The sequence below is a fragment of the Bufo gargarizans genome, chromosome 1, assembly GCF_014858855.1.
Source record: "Bufo gargarizans isolate SCDJY-AF-19 chromosome 1, ASM1485885v1, whole genome shotgun sequence".
NCBI classification, from domain to species: Eukaryota; Metazoa; Chordata; class Amphibia; order Anura; family Bufonidae; genus Bufo; species Bufo gargarizans.
Genome location: NC_058080.1, coordinates 311,405,409 through 311,421,149, shown reverse-complemented (window position 1 = coordinate 311,421,149; position 15,741 = coordinate 311,405,409). Strand labels below are relative to the sequence as shown.

General features: G+C 45.1%; 1 protein-coding gene across 2 annotated transcripts in view; it reads left to right on the top strand.

Annotated features, from left to right (window-relative positions):
• The first annotated feature begins 1,277 nt into the window (after positions 1-1,277).
• Positions 1,278-15,741, top strand: part of LOC122945970 (poly [ADP-ribose] polymerase tankyrase-1) — a 261,810-nt gene continuing 247,346 nt past the window's right edge. For both annotated transcript variants that reach the window (XM_044305225.1, XM_044305216.1), the window contains exons 1-2: positions 1,278-1,990; positions 5,133-5,357. In XM_044305225.1, coding sequence (XP_044161160.1) covers positions 1,426-1,990; positions 5,133-5,357 — 790 coding nt within the window. In that variant the 5' untranslated portion in view covers positions 1,278-1,425. The remainder of the gene's footprint in view (positions 1,991-5,132; positions 5,358-15,741) is intronic.

Sequence of the window (15,741 nt, the reverse complement as noted above, 5' to 3'; positions counted from 1 at the left end):
AGCAAATCGATTTTCCCTGAATAGCGGTAAAAAGAAAATCATACCTACCTCATTCTTTGAGGGTGTTAAGTCACTGTCATACTGTGGCTCCTAATAATATTAATGCCCTCATTAGTGCCGCCCAGAATTAATAATGCCCCATTAGTGCCCCTCAGCATTAATAATGCCCCCATTAGTATTAATGCCTCCATTAGTGCCCCCCGGTAATAGTAATGCCCATAGTAATAGTAGTGCCTCCCAGTAATAATAATGCCCCCATTAATATTAATGCCCCCATTAGTACCCCCCAGTAATAGTAATACCCCAATTAGTTTTCCCCAGTAATAATAATGCCCCCATTAGTGCCCCCCAGTAATAATAATGCCCCCATTAGTGCCCCCAGTAATAATAATGCCCCCAGTAATAATAATCCCCCGATTAGTGCCCCCATTAATAATAATCCCCCCATTAGTGCCCCCCAGTAATAATAATGCCCGATTAGTGCCAACCAGGAAGAATAATGCCCCTTCTCACCACCTCCATTTGCTCGCACTGCGGTGAACGCCCCCTGAATGGAAACGCAGGACCCGCGCTCCAGCGCAATGACGTCTCGCCCTGAGCTTCCAGTGAGCAGCGCGAGCAAATGGAGGAGGTGTTTTTTTTTATTTTTATTAACACGGGGGAGAAAGGGGGGCACTAAAATACCGGCCTTGCCAGTGAGGTACTGGCCAGGTGGCAAACCTTTACGATTATTTCCATTTTACACTGTATTATTGCTGTCAGTTGCACCCACTACTTACAAAGAAATGCTCTTCGTGACTTAGTAATCGTCACAAAGCTAATCTTTGGGTAATATTTGCGAAGCAGTGGAATGGCATTTTCATATACTCTGCTCATCGCTCCTGACAAACACTGTCTTATACTATTACGTGCTGGTTCTGTTCCTGTTTTCTGCTAGTCTCCTGAGAAGGTCATGGTGAGCTTATAAAGTTATTATTTCGTTTACAACGCAACCAGTGCACAGAAACGGCACAGCAGACGCACGGCCACTAGAACCGCCATGAGCCTACATGTGAACGCAGGCGAGAATAAAGAATCAGTGTACCGTTCATTACATTGTCAATAAAGATGTTGGTAAAAAAACAAAACACTATTATTATCGCCACGACCCACCCATCAAAAATGTTATCCAATGGAAACGTTGCGCTGCCATACTAGGTCACGAGCAGGCCCGCCTCCCTGTGTGACCCCGCCCTTCCTAGGCTTCCTCTAGAACTGTGTTGGGATAATTTTTTTGTTTATGCCTCGCTCGCCCCGCCCCTGTCGGTGACGTCACTCGTGGAGCTTGCGCCCGGTTATTGTCGCAGGCCGCTGGAACAACTGGACCGGAGAGAGGAGTAAAGACCCGGCCGTCCCGTGTATTACTGTACACGGCGGAGCTGTGCAATGGCGGCCGTGCCTTCCAGGCGCTCCCTGCAACAAGCAGTGTCCGGGGCAGCTGGGCAGCAGCCTCCCCCGTCCTCCTCTCCTCCTCCTCCCGCAGCTTCTCCGCCGCCGCCGCTTTCCTCCGAGCTCCAGTCCCCTCCTCGCAGCCCGGAGATGCCTCCAGCCTCCCAGCGCCAGGGCCCGGATTCTCAGCCTGAGGGAGAAGCGGCTCCTGTGCCGGGGTTCCTGCCCAGGCCCCTCTCTCCTCCTCCGGGCGAAGCTGCTGCCATGTTGTCACCCAGCTCGTCGTCTCTTCCTTCAGCGCCGGCCCCCAGCTCCGGGAGCAGCAGCTCGTCCTCCAGCACCAGCCTGTCCTCCGGGGGCAGCCCGCCGGAGAGCCCCGACCCCGTGGGAGGAGGCCTAGGCCCCGGGGGGCCACTGAGCGCAGTGAGCGGAGCCTTCCGGGAACTCTTCGAGGCTTGCAGGAACGGGGACGTGTCCCGGGTGCGGAGACTGCTGGAGCCAGGGAATGTCAATGCCAAGGACATGGCTGGCAGGAAGTCTACCCCTCTGCACTTCGCAGCAGGTCAGGGCTGGTGTGTGGCTGGGGTGGGGGGAATCTAGGCACCTTTACCATTAGTATAGTGCTGGCCCATTGCCTATGCCATTTGGATGCCTCAGCTTGCTGTCAGTGAATGACAGTGGTCCCGGCATGGTCCTGCTCACAGCTATGGGCCTGTCCACACATAACGCATTTAGGCCTCATGCACACGGCCGTTGTTTTGGTCCGCACCCGAGCTGCAGTATTGGCGGTTCGGATGTGGACCCATTCACTTAAATGGGGTCGGAAAAGATGCGGACAGCACTCCGTTCCGTGGTCCGCAAAAAAAATATAACCTGTCCTATTCTTGTCCGTTTTGCGGACAAGAATAGGCAGTTATATTAATGTCTGTCCGCGACGGATGCCATCCGTGTTTTGCGGACCCCAAAACACACAACGGTCGTGTGCATGAGACCTAAGACTGAGTTCACATCACCGTTATTTTTAAGTTTTTCTGATCCGTCAGAAGAACAGAAAAATAAAGATAAAAAACAGATCCTGTGCATCAGTTACGGATATTTGGCATCCGTTTGATCCATTTCCGTCTGAGATAAGTTTTTTAGACAGAAAAAAGTCCTGCCTGCAGGATAACATAACCGATAAAATAACGGATGTCGGACAGAAATGGCTCAGACGGATGCCCATAACTGATTTTCAGGATCAGTTTTTTACAGGATCCCTTTTTATCTTTATTTTTCTGTCCTTCTGATGGATCTGAAGAATGGAAAACTAAGGGGTGATGTGAACCCGGGCGTATCCACAGGATCGGGGCTAAGTGATCAGCGGGGGTGCTATCCCTCGGGCCCCCACCAATCACTAGAACAGTGCCCGTGCGCTTGCATCTCCTCCGCTCCATTCAGCTCTATGGGGCTGCCAGAGGTATCCAAGCTGTGGTACTCGGCGGTCTCTGGCCCCATAGAGCTGAATGGAGCACGGACATGAATGCATGTCTGAGTACATGGTCCCAACAGTCAGAAGCTTATCTCTCCTATGGGTAGGGGATATGTCATTGTCATGGGGGTTGTCCCACCTTGGCCTTTTATGAGATGGGAGTAACCCACTGTAAGTACTGGCCCAGCGAGGCCGGAACTGCAGAAACCGCCAAGTGCCCATGCGCCGCTGTCTCCCTAAAGGCTCATTCACACGTCCGTAGATGTTGTTGTGGTCCGCAATACGCGGATACTACCTGTGTGGAACGTTCGGCCCTCTATAGAACTGTCTTATCCTTGTCCGTAAGGGCTCATTCAGACGGCCGTAGTGTTTTGCGGATACTGGTTGTGTGCGTTCTGCTTTAAGCCAGCCCTATGATAGAAATGACTATTCTTGTCTGCGCAATGGAACTATGCATGCTGTCCGCATCTTTTGCTCCTCTCTAGTGATAGCCTTGGGGGCTACTTGGAGTAGGATGGCTTAGGATGGTCTATGATAAGGGGCTGTCCGGGAGTTTGATATTGATTCCTTGGCGTTTGTTCAGCTGCTCTGACAGTAGGGACCATGCGGTGGCACAGGGCCTGTTTAGTGGAGCAGTTCTTCACCGGTATACCTCTATTAGGCTAGTTTCACACTAGCGACAGGGGAGTCCGGCGGGTGAACAGCCTGTCGGATCCGTCCTGCCGCTAGTGCACACGTGCCGCCGGACTATTGACTAGGGAGCGGAGTTCTGGCGAGAGGCAGCTGTACTAAAAGTACTGCATGAAAGTACCCTTAGGGCTCCGTCACGTACCGTACACATTCGGCTTTTCTTTTACCGCTAAAGGAACACCATAAAAAACACTGCGGGCGATCAAAATTGGTGTAAAGTAGAACTGGCTTAGTTGCCCATTGCAACCAATCAGATTCCACCTGTCGTATTTTCACAGCTCCCTGGGAAAATAAATGGTTGCTATGGAAAACTAAGCCAGTTCTACTTTACACCAATGTTGATACATTTTTTTTTTTTGAATACAGATTTGTTTTTTATAATAATTTTGTGAAGTGTTTGTGTCCACATTTTTAAATGACTTATTTTTTTCAGGAGTTTTCTTTCCCTATAGTGAAATAGATGTAAAAACACACCATTGCTCCGACATGCCATGTTTTTTTTTTTTTCTTTAAAACATCAGATACAAAAAACAACTTCAAATTGAACAAAACGTTGGTAGAAGAAAAAAAATGGCATGTCCAGGATTTCTTAATTCCTGTAGACTTTCAGCTAACCTCTGGAGCTGGCTCTTTTTCATCACAAAATGCAACAACATGGGCCTTGTTGACATATCTTTTTTTTTTTTTGTTTTGTTTGTTTTTTATGGACGTGTGCTGTCAGCATTTTTACAGCATACTGATCCATGAGAAATCTATGGTCTGTTCACATTTCCGTGGAAAAACCACGTAAGCATGTCCTACTTTGTTCCCAGACGCACCCATGTAAGTCTATGGGTCACCACCTTTAAAACAAGACCTGGCTGCTATACTACCTAGCAGCAAGAATGTGTCTCGTATGTCTGTGGCAGGGAGGGGGTTAAACAATAGGTCGATTTCAGATCAGAACTTCCTGACCCTTAGGCCTCATGCACACGGCCGTTGTGTCCCGTGTCCGTTGTTCAGTTTTTTGTGATTTTCTGCGGACCCATTGACTTCCAATGGGTCCGTGGAAAACTCTGCTAATGCACCGTTTGTCATCTGCGTCCGTGATCCGTGTTTCCTGTCCGTCAAAAAAATAGGACCTGTCCTATTTTTTTGACTGACAACGGTTCGCGGACCCATTCAAGTCAATGGGTCCGTGAAAAAACACGGTGGCACACAAGATTGTCATCCGCGTCCGTGATCCGTGTCCGTTTTTTTCCTATCATTTTTAAGGCAAACTTGACTTAGATTTTTTTTTTTTCAGTTTTCTGGTCTGGTGATCCTCCAAAAATCAAGGAAGACACACGGAAGAAAAAACTGACATGGATCACGGAACAACGGAACCTCGTTTTGCGGACCATGAAAAAATACTGTAGTGTGCATGAGGCCTTACTAAGGCCTTACTAGAACATTGTGGGCGTGCAGATGGGGGGTCAGACATTGGCATTGCATTATCTACTGAAGAAGGAAGACTCGCCTATCCCAGGAATAACTGGTAAATAACATTGTCTCTTTCTGTCTCCAGGGTTTGGAAGAAAAGATGTAGTGGAGCATCTGCTGCAGACAGGGGCAAACGTACATGCCAGGGATGACGGCGGTCTTATTCCTCTGCACAATGCTTGTTCCTTTGGGCATGCCGAAGTTGTGACCCTTCTGCTCTGTCAGGGGGCAGACCCCAATGCCAGAGACAATTGGAACTACACTCCTCTGCATGAGGCAGCGATTAAAGGGAAGATCGATGTTTGCATAGGTGAGTACATACTTTCAGTTGGCGTTCCTTAACTTGTCTTCATGGCAACTATGTTTTTTACTTCAGTGAGAAAAAGAGGGGAAAACATGGGAAAAAAGTGGTGTTGCTTGCCAAGCTGAAGTATATGAAAGATGGATGGCGAACACTGCTTTTTTATCTATCGTACAGAGAGAGAGGGGCATTTACTAAAGTGTCAGATTTTCTGCAAGCCCTGGTTTGAGCAAAAATGTGACTTTTTGCTCTTTACACTGCCTTTGCCACAAAAGTGGGTTCGGTTGGGAAGTGGTTCACGATTGTATGGCCCAACAGATTTAAGATTGTTTAGGCAGGTTCTCTGGTGCGAGTGACACTTGAAGTCTACACCAGTTCTGATGCCAGAAGAATGCCTATACAATACAGCCCCCTTAATTCTCACTATCTGAGTTGTAGGTGATCCTGATCTTATTTTTATCGTTAGAGGGAAAGGAAAAGCAGGGACCTTCTGCTTCAGAGACTCCCCATGTGAATATACAGGGGGGGGGGGGGGGGGGGCAGGTCACAGATCGCAGTTATACTCATCATCATCATCTGACTTATGCAGTAAGGGTCTATTCACATGAATGTTTTTTGCACGGATTGTAATGCATGATATGCCCGTAAGCCGCCTCTCATTTATTTCAATGGGAATAAGCAGTTGCTTCTTTTTTTACACGTGTGAAAAAGAAGCAGCATTCCCTATCTTGGCGCAGAATCGGCGCTAATTTTTTTTTCCATTGTAATTGATGGGAAGCAACAAAATACATTAAAAAATGCGCCTAATTTTCAGGGATAAAAATTTGCTTGGATTCAGCACTGATGTATTTTTTTAACACGTATATTTTACAAATCAGCTGTGTGACCTGACCCTAAGGGCTCATGCACACGACCGTTGTTGTTTTGTGGTCCATTTTTAATTGATCCGTTTGTCCGTGTGTTCTCTGATTTAAGTCCTCTTCAGTTCTGTTATTCTACAAAACATATCCGTATGGTTTCCGTATGCGATATGTTTTTAGCGGATCGGAAACTGAAACAGTAACTTATTAATCACCAAACACATGAGCAGTATGGGCTGGGCATAGCATTTCTGCAGTATGGATCCGCAAAATACGGATGACATACGGATATGTTCCGTATATTATGCAGACCCATTGACTTGAATGGGGCCTCGGACCGTGTTTTGCGGACAATAATAGGACATGCGCTACTTTTATGTGAAACGGCCATGCGGACAAACGGAAACTGAATACACAGAGTAACTTCTGTATTTTCCACAGCCCCATTGAAGTGAATGGTTCTCCATAAGGTCCGCAAATAAAATAAGTTCATATGCATGAGCCTTAAGAGTGAATGTTGGTGTTATTTATATATATATATATATATATATATATATATATATATATATATATTTTTTTTTTTTTTGTTTAAGCGAGAAGCCCCTTTAAGTCCATTTAAGGGCTTTTCCTATAGGATAGGTCCAACCTCCGGCACCACCGCTGATCAGCTGTATGAAGAGGATGCAGTGCTGCCTGCTCTTCACTGTTTACTGTTAGCATTGCAGAAACGAGCAGTGGAAGTACAGCATGGGCGGAGTATAACTACAATGCTCTGTACTGTTTGCTATTGGCATTGCAGAAACGAGCAGTGGAAGTACAGCATGGGCGGAGTATAACTACAATGCTCTGTACTGTTTGCTGTTGGCATTGCAGAGACGAGCAGTGGAAGTACAGCATGGGCGGAGTATAACTACAATGCTCTGTACTGTTTGCTGTTGGCATTGCCAAGACTAGCAGTGGAAGTACAGCATGGGCGGAGTGTAACTACCATGCTCTGTACTGTCATTGCAGAGACGAGCAGTGGAAGTACAGCATGGGCGGAGTATACCATGCTCTGTACTGTTTGCTGTTGGCATTGCAGAGACGAGCAGTGTAATTACAGCATGGGTGGAGTAGAACTACCATGCTCTGTGCTGTTGAAGTGAATAGGACTGAGGACCTGTTATTACACTATTCACTGCTGCAGTGTCGACGGTGAGAAGGTAAAGGGTGTGGTGGTCTCTTCATGCAGCCGATCGATGGGGATGCTGCCAGTCGAACCCCCGCCGATCTGATATTGATGACCTATCCTGAGGAAAAGTCATCAGGATGGGGAAAGCGGAGAAATCCTTTAAAGTAAGCCCATCACATGATGCATACAGCCCTTTATGTAGGCAGCATCTTTATATAGCAGAATGAGTTTAGTAGATCGATGGCTTCTTTTTACTATAGAGAAGTCTTCGCTAAAATGCTTGAAAACCATGTCATGCCCCACCCTAACACAATATTTGCTTGTAGTCCATGCTGAGGGGCCAAATACCGGGCTGTCCAGAACAGATTTTTTTATATGTGTCACTACTCACTGATCCCCTGCTGTATCACCTCTTATCGGTACCTGCTGCTCTACACATCTTGGTCAAGACGTAACATGCAGGAAATGTCTAGAGATGTCTGCTTAGCCAAATTACTAGCTGACACGTCACCGCTATGGCTGCTTCATGTCATCTTCTGTATGAGGAGCCTGGACCAGGAAGGGTAGACCGGAGGGGACCTGTAAGTGTCAGAACGGTGATCGCTGAGGTGGACAATGCTTCTCTTCCATAAAACCCTTTCTGCTCCATATACTACATATTCCTTCCACTGTTAGTTATTGTTTGTTGGAAATGCTGATCTGATCTCTGATTGGGTATGTTGGCAGATTTGTGGCGGACAGTTTACCGTCCCATTGATGTATGCAATGGTTTTCTAGTCACAGACATTTCTGCAATTATTCTGCTGAGTATGGACACACCTTATGGCTGCTTTAAAAGGGTCAATTCTCTTCCAATTAAAGTGGAATATATATATTTTTTACTTTGAGTTTTGGTGTGGTTCTCCTCATTTTTCCTCTACGTCACTCAACAATTCATATATTCGTGAAATAGGAAATTGCCATTAAATTTCCTCTTGCAGTTGTACAATAGGAGCAGGAACTGCTAAGTATGCAGCGATTTCCCCTCTTAGAAACAAGTGTGGAAACCTCCAGATTACCGGCCGGTGATGGGAGTGTGCCGATCCACTGCTAATGTAGAAGTAGAAAGTACTTATTTATTCCTTTCTGTTAGTTCTGCTCGCTTGCTGCTTTCCTCATTCTCCTTGTCTGTACCATTGAAGTAAGGCTACTTTCACACAGCGTTCTGATAATCCGTTTTGAACGGATCCGGCTGTATTATCTTTAACATAGCCATGACAGATCCGTCATGAACTCCATTGAAAGTCAATGGGAGACGGATCCGTTTTCTATTGTGCCAAAAAACTGATCTGTCCCCATTGACTTACACTGTGTGTCAGGGTAGGTCTGTCTTGCTCCGTACCACATCGCAGACTTATTCTGTCCACAGTGCGGACGCAACCAAACAAAACGGAATTCATTCAGGTGCATTCCTTTTAGTTCAGGTCAGTTCTGTCCCCATTGACAATGAATCAGGACAAAACTGAAACGTTTTCCCCCACTATTGAGAACCATGACAGATCCCAATAGCTGAAAGGGAAAGCACAAGTGTGAAAGTAGCCTAAGCTGTAATAATGGCTCTCAGTGCGCTAGGGTTTTGTTAGGGCCGATACCGATAATTTGTGAACTTTCAGGCCGATAGCCGATAATTTATACCGATATTCTTTGAAAAAAATAAAAAAAATCCTACACAAATCTGCTGAAAATTAATGTGTAGTGGTTTTTTTTTTTTTTTTTGTAAATCTTTCTTTTTGATTTTTTTTTTTCTTTATCTTTTTTCTTCTTCTTTTTTTTTGGTTTGTTTTTTTTACTAACTTTTAGCCCCCTTAGGGACTAGAACCCCTGTCCTATTCACCCTGATAGATCTCTATCAGGGTGAATAGGAGCTCACACTGTCCCTGCTGCTCTGTGCTTTGTGCACACAGCAGCAGGGAGATTACCATGGCAGCTAGGGCTTCAGTAGCGTCCTGGCTGCCATGGTAACCGATCGGAGCCCCAGGATTACACTGCTGGGGCTCCGATCGGAGGAGCAGGGGAGAGGGGATCCTGTGGCCACTGCCACCAATGATTAATACTGGAGGGGGGCTTGGGTAGGGGGGAGGACTGCGCCACCAATGTTTTTAATACTGGAGTGGGGGGGCGCACTGCACCACCAATGATTAATACTGGGGGGCTTGGGGGGGGCACACTGCGCCACCAATGAAGATAAATCTCTCATTTATTCAAATTGAACAGGAGGCGGGAGCTGGCTGCAGAATGACATAGCCGGCTTCCGACCTCTATGAGCGGTAGCTGCGATCCTCGGCACTTGAGGGGTTAACTACCGCGGATCTCAGCTACAGCTCATAGAGGTCGGGAGCCGGCTATGTCATTCTGCAGCTCCCGCCTCCTGTTCAATTTGAATAAATGAGAGATTTATCTTCATTGGTGGCGCAGTGGCCATAACCCCTCTAAATCTAAATAAATCGGGTAGTCGTAAAACAAATCAATCAATATCACCGAGGTACGACTACCTAAAATTTAACCTTTATTCTGGTCAGTTTAAAAATGCAACTTCCCTGGAAGAGGGACAAATAATGCAACAAAACACAACAAAAAACACAGTACAATTTACACATAAAAGAGCCGGATCGAACACGCGGATCAATGTGAGAGGGAGAAAGGGGAGGAACGCATCAGGGCAACCCGTGCCATAACACTATCTGTCCCTATGTTGTCCCTTTACAACTCCTCAGCCCGGAGATGTGTCTTGATGGTAGGCACACTCCGTCCACGTACCTGTGCTGTCTATCCTTATGACGCCCTTAATATACTATCCCATATAGATAGCCGGGTAATAGTATATATGATAGATATCAGTTGTACAATCACGTGTCCCGACGCGTTTCCCCCCTTCCTCTCATTGAAGGGGTTCATCAGGGGACAAAAACAAATGTCAATCAAACACATAAAGTGTTCAACAGATATCCATGAAGATGGATCATTAAACTGGAGGCTTCAACCCAAAGCAAATTCACTGAAAATATAGGAAAAACTCAGCACAAAGTTGCATTGGTATAAACCAACTCTCAAACCGTGATAGATACACTTATCTGGTCCACTGGATAAGGATCAAAAGATGCGGTCCTGGGTGAACGTCTAGGAAGGGCCTCCAGGGGGCAAAATATGTTGTAGCTCCAATTTGTAATATGTTCCAACCTTCCCTAAATAGCCAGATGGGGCCGTCCCAATTGAAAAAGGACCAATCAAGGGTGCTGGTGTCTATCACGTGCTCCTGTTGTGGGGAGTGGCCAGTTTAAGTGATCCTGTTAGGCATCCTCATGTATTAGGAGGACATCATCCGGTTAAATATATCCCCCTCATATAATAAATGACAGCACCGGTTTAAAAAGAAAAAAATAACTCCATGGTTGCTGTCTACATCATAGTCCGGCTGTCCAGATAATCGTGGAACGCACGCCGACGGGTAAAATGGCCGTGCGTTCCACCTTCAGCCAATGGCGCCACGTCCTCCGTCATGCGTCACATTCCGGCTATCAAAAAGCTGGTGGAACGCATGCCGACAGATAAAATGGCCATAACCCCTCCCCTTCTCTTGTCCTCCTTCCTCTCATTGGTGGCAGCAGCACAGGGGGAGGGAGACCCTGTGCTGCTGAGGGAACACGGAGAGCGCTGACAGCAGCGCGATCTGTGTTTCCCGTACGTTATCGGAATATCAGCAAAATAGATACCGATAGCGGTCAAAATCCTGAATATTGGCCGATAATAACGGTAAAACCGATAATCGGTCGATCCCTAGTATGCCCACAATAACATGGTGAGGTTTCAAAAGATAGTTTTGCTAGGTAAAGTATCTGCTTTTCTTAGTTAAACTTGTTCCATGTGCTACTTTGTGGGGATTTGTATGATTATACTAATACTTTATGTAAAAATTGTATAGCATATAAAGACAAAATAAAAGTACACCATGTAACCTTTTAAAGAGAACCTGTCGTCAACTTGATGCTGACCTCAATGAGGGCAGCATAAAATAGTGACAGAAATGCTGATGTCAGCGCTGTGTTACTCATGAGCTAATACTAAGTGGTTGCTGAGAACCAGCATCATAATCATTGCAGCCCAGGCCTTGAAAAGAGTCAAATCTACCTGAGAAGAGTCATGGCTATTCATCATCTCCTGTTCTCCCCACAGATCTGCTGATGATTGGCAGTTCTCTACTAGAGAGAAAGAGAGAAAACTAGGTAGAAGACTGTCAGTCATCAGCTGGTGGGCAGGAGAGCAGGAATTCATGACTAACCAGGACTCTTCTCAGGTGGCAGGGACCCTTTTCCAGGCCCAGTCTGCAATGATTGAGATGTTGGTTCTCGTCCAACCACTTACTGTACTTTTAACTTATAAATGACAGACCGCTGAAATCAACTCGCCTGTCTCTACTTTATGCTTCCATTAGTATGGGTGGCATAAAGTTGATGACAGGTTCCCTTTTAAAATACACATACAAATCAGGAGCCTAACATAGATGAAACATTTTATATACACGTGGACAAAATGGTCTGTTCTGTTAAAGAGAGAACAACTTGCAACGGTCACTGAAATGCTTGAAACTGAGAAAAGTAATAATAAATAAAAATTTACTGAAAATCAGCTAATAAAAATCAGACTTTGTTTTTTTTAAATTGTGGTTCAACATAATTTTTTATTTTTTTAAAATGGACATAAATGATGGTACCCTTAGAATAGATTGACAATAATTGACCATAAGGACACGTTACGTTAAGGTGTGTCCTGTAATTAGTATTGTGTCTTCAAACTTGTAATCAGTCAGTCTGCCTATTTAGAGGGTGAAAAGTAGTCACTGTGTTAGGTATGGTGGGTACCACACTGAACGTGGCCCAAAGAGACACTTGTCTCAGGAGATTAAAAGTAAAGGCTATAAGTTCATCTCCAAACAGCTTTTTGTTCCTGTTACTTCAGTTGCACATATTATTCAGAAGTTTAAATCATTAAAAAAAGAGACTGGAAATTGTAAAAATGCATATTGACAAGCCACAGAGTTTCTGGGATAATGTCTTTTGGACATATGAGACAAACGTCACATCAGCTCTATGTTCACAGACACAAAAATGAAGCATACAAAGAAAAGAACATTTACATCCCAGAGCGAAATGCGCTGCCCAGTGTCAGAAAACTTGGTTTCAGTCACAGGTAATGGATCCTTCAACAGGATAATGACCCAAAACACACAGCTAAAAACATCCAAGGATAGCTAAGAACAAAGCACTGGACTATTCTGAAGTGGCCTTCTGCTCTAAATCCCGCGGAAGGAGCTGAAACAATGCAGTATGGAGAAAGCACCCTTCAAACCTTAAACAGCTGGCGCAGTTTGCTCACGAGGAGAGGGCCAAAATACCTGTGGACAGGAGCAGAAGTCTCATTAAGGGTCCATTCACTCGTCTGCAAAACAGGTCCGCATCCGTTGCAGATGCAGACCCATTCATTTTCAATGAGGCTGGAATGTGCTATGCGCATTTGTGGATCTGTGCTTCCGTTTCTGCAAAAAAACTAGAACATGTCCTATTCTTGTCCGCAATTGCAGACAAGATTAGGCATTAGTGTCGGCGATGTGCGGTCCGCAAATTGCGGAATGCACATTGCCAATGTCCATGTTTTGCGGATCCGCAGAACACTTAGATGTGTGAATGGACCCTAAGAGTTACAGAAATTGTTTGATTGCAGTGATTGCCTCAAAAGGTTGTGCAACATAATATTAAGTTAAAGGGATTCTGTCATCAGAAATGAGCCCTATAAGCTAAACATATGGCGATGTCCCTTGTAAAACACAGAATCCTAAAGTGAGTTTATCTCACCTGCCAATCACTTCAAAATGTGTCCAAGGGGACGTCTCCTGGTGAAAGGTGCCCGGCGCCGCCTTCTGTAGTGAAATAGCCATCCTCCCTTTCATGCGATCTGCCTACCTCACGTCATCACTGCCTCTGTAACCACCGCTCACTTCATCCAGATCCCGCGCGTGCGCACTAGGTTGGATGGCTGGGATGGGCTGTAATAGGGCAGACAGTGGAGGTCCGAGCGAAGTGTGCCGGCCGGTGCATGCGCACTTCGCTATACGAGGCCGCTGCCAGTAGTCCGCACGGGCGCATCAGGATATACCTAGTGCGCACGCGCGGGAACTGGATGAAGCAAGCGGAGGTTACAGAGGCGGCCACGAACTATAGTAGGCGTATATAATAAAAGGGAGGGCGGCGATTTCACTACAGAAGGCGGCGCTGGGCACATAAACGACATGGCTGCATATTTTGAAGTGATTGGCAGGTGATATAAATGTCTTTTTTATGACTATAGAGCCACAGGGGCATTAGATAAACTCAGTTTAGGATTCTGTGTTTTACAAGGGACATCGCCATATGTTTAGCTTATAGGGCTCATTTAAGGATACCATTGTTTTTGTCCAGGCCAATTTCATTAGTTTGTTTTCTGAACTATTCTGTTAAACCACAATGCAAAAGCAATGTCTGATTTTCTGTAAGTTTTTTTATTTATTTTGTATTACTTTTGTTAGTATTCAGTGATTTAAGTGACTATTGTGGGGTTTTTATTCTGTAAAGGAAAGGTACCCACAATTTTGTGCACGTGTGTGTATATGAAATTCCGGATTTGTGCGTGTCTGTGTTAGATTTCTGGAGCCATGTGCGGTCTGTCCTTAGGGTTTGCATGGTCTGGGGCTTCATGCCTGAGAGTTGGCCGTCTTTGACCGTTCCCAGTTCAGTTAGTGAGCACTTCAGTGCTCGTCACTGGAAATGATATGGCTATGTGTATGTGTGCTTGATTTTATGTACCTGTTTGCAATCACACTGTACTGTGCCCATCTAGAATATTTTATAAATATGGCTCCTGTCTGTATTGCCCTATGTTGATGGAAGTATTTTGTGGAAACTTCTTTAAAGGGATTTTATGATCTGTCAATAGAATAATTCTGTAAGGTCCTGGTCGGTGGGATTCTGCCCTCAGGGAGCCCACGTTGCTTTTGTGTCAGCATAGAAATGACAGAAAAGAAAATGCTCTGATATTTTAATTTGTACTCTTGCCTATTGTGAATGAATTGTTTCTGTGCATTCATCTGATAACTAGGATCAGAACGGCACCGTATTAAAATAATCCCCTAAAATGAAGCTGCACCTAATCCACCTAAATCATTTGCATGGGATGCGATGTTCAGGAGGGGGTTGTGGAAATACTTGATCTTTGTGACAATTTAGAAAGATAATCATATACCGGTAGCTGCTGATGCATACAGTTCAAGTTCTCCATATTGCAAAGTCCAAGCAAGTGAACTGACTGCGGCATGAAATTAATTTTGATAAAGAAATACAACAAAACCAACGTTACTAGAATTTTACTCGCTGGAAACCATGCTTTTTCAGGTAAGACTAGCTTGTGTTCTAGTTAGGTGGGAACTGTGAAGGTGTGTAGGATGGCGCTGCTGTGTGAGCATCCATTTACGTGATCCCTGGATGGAGTGGCATGTGCGGTCATATCGTTCAGTAGGAGTTCTTGTATATTTATTTTTATTTATTTTTTGCATGTTTATCAACTTTTATCTGTTGGCTTTATGAATATGTAGCACTACTAGATATTTTTTTTTTTTTTTTATTTTTTACTTGCTTACACTTTTTTTTTTTTTTTCATGGGTCCAGACATTATAAACTAAGTATCAGGATATGTAGGGGGCATAGTGCAGAGATCTAACTGGACTTACTATTTTTTCGGGGCACCACTCTGTTCGCCCACTGTGGCCCACAGTGTATTCTCCTGCCTGGTATGCTAATTAATAGCATCGGAGCAATGAGGAGGAGACTGAGTCTTTCTCCGTGGGCGTCTCCAATCGCAGCGGAGAGCATCACAGCCAGGAAGAAAAAAAGTCATAGGTTCAAATCTTGTCATGTTAAACATGGTGTTTGAGCAGGAGAAGCTGGGCAGATATATTTTTATGGGAAAAAATGTACTATAATTTGTATGTTATTTATCTAAATTCCTGTTCTTTCTGGGCTTTGAAGTTAAGGAGGCGGTCCTATCAGTGATTGACAGCCATTCCTCTAGGACTGTGTATACAGAGAGGGCTGTCAATCACTGATAGGACCGCCTCCTTGACTTCAAAGCCCAGAATGAGCAGGAATATAAAAGTATATATTTATATGTTATACTGAATCTTTTCCCACAAAACTATATACCAGTGATGGCTAACCTTGGCACTCCAGCTGTGGTGAAACTACGACTCCCAGTATGCTCCATTTATTTCTATAGAGTTCTAAGAGCAGCCAAGCAAGGG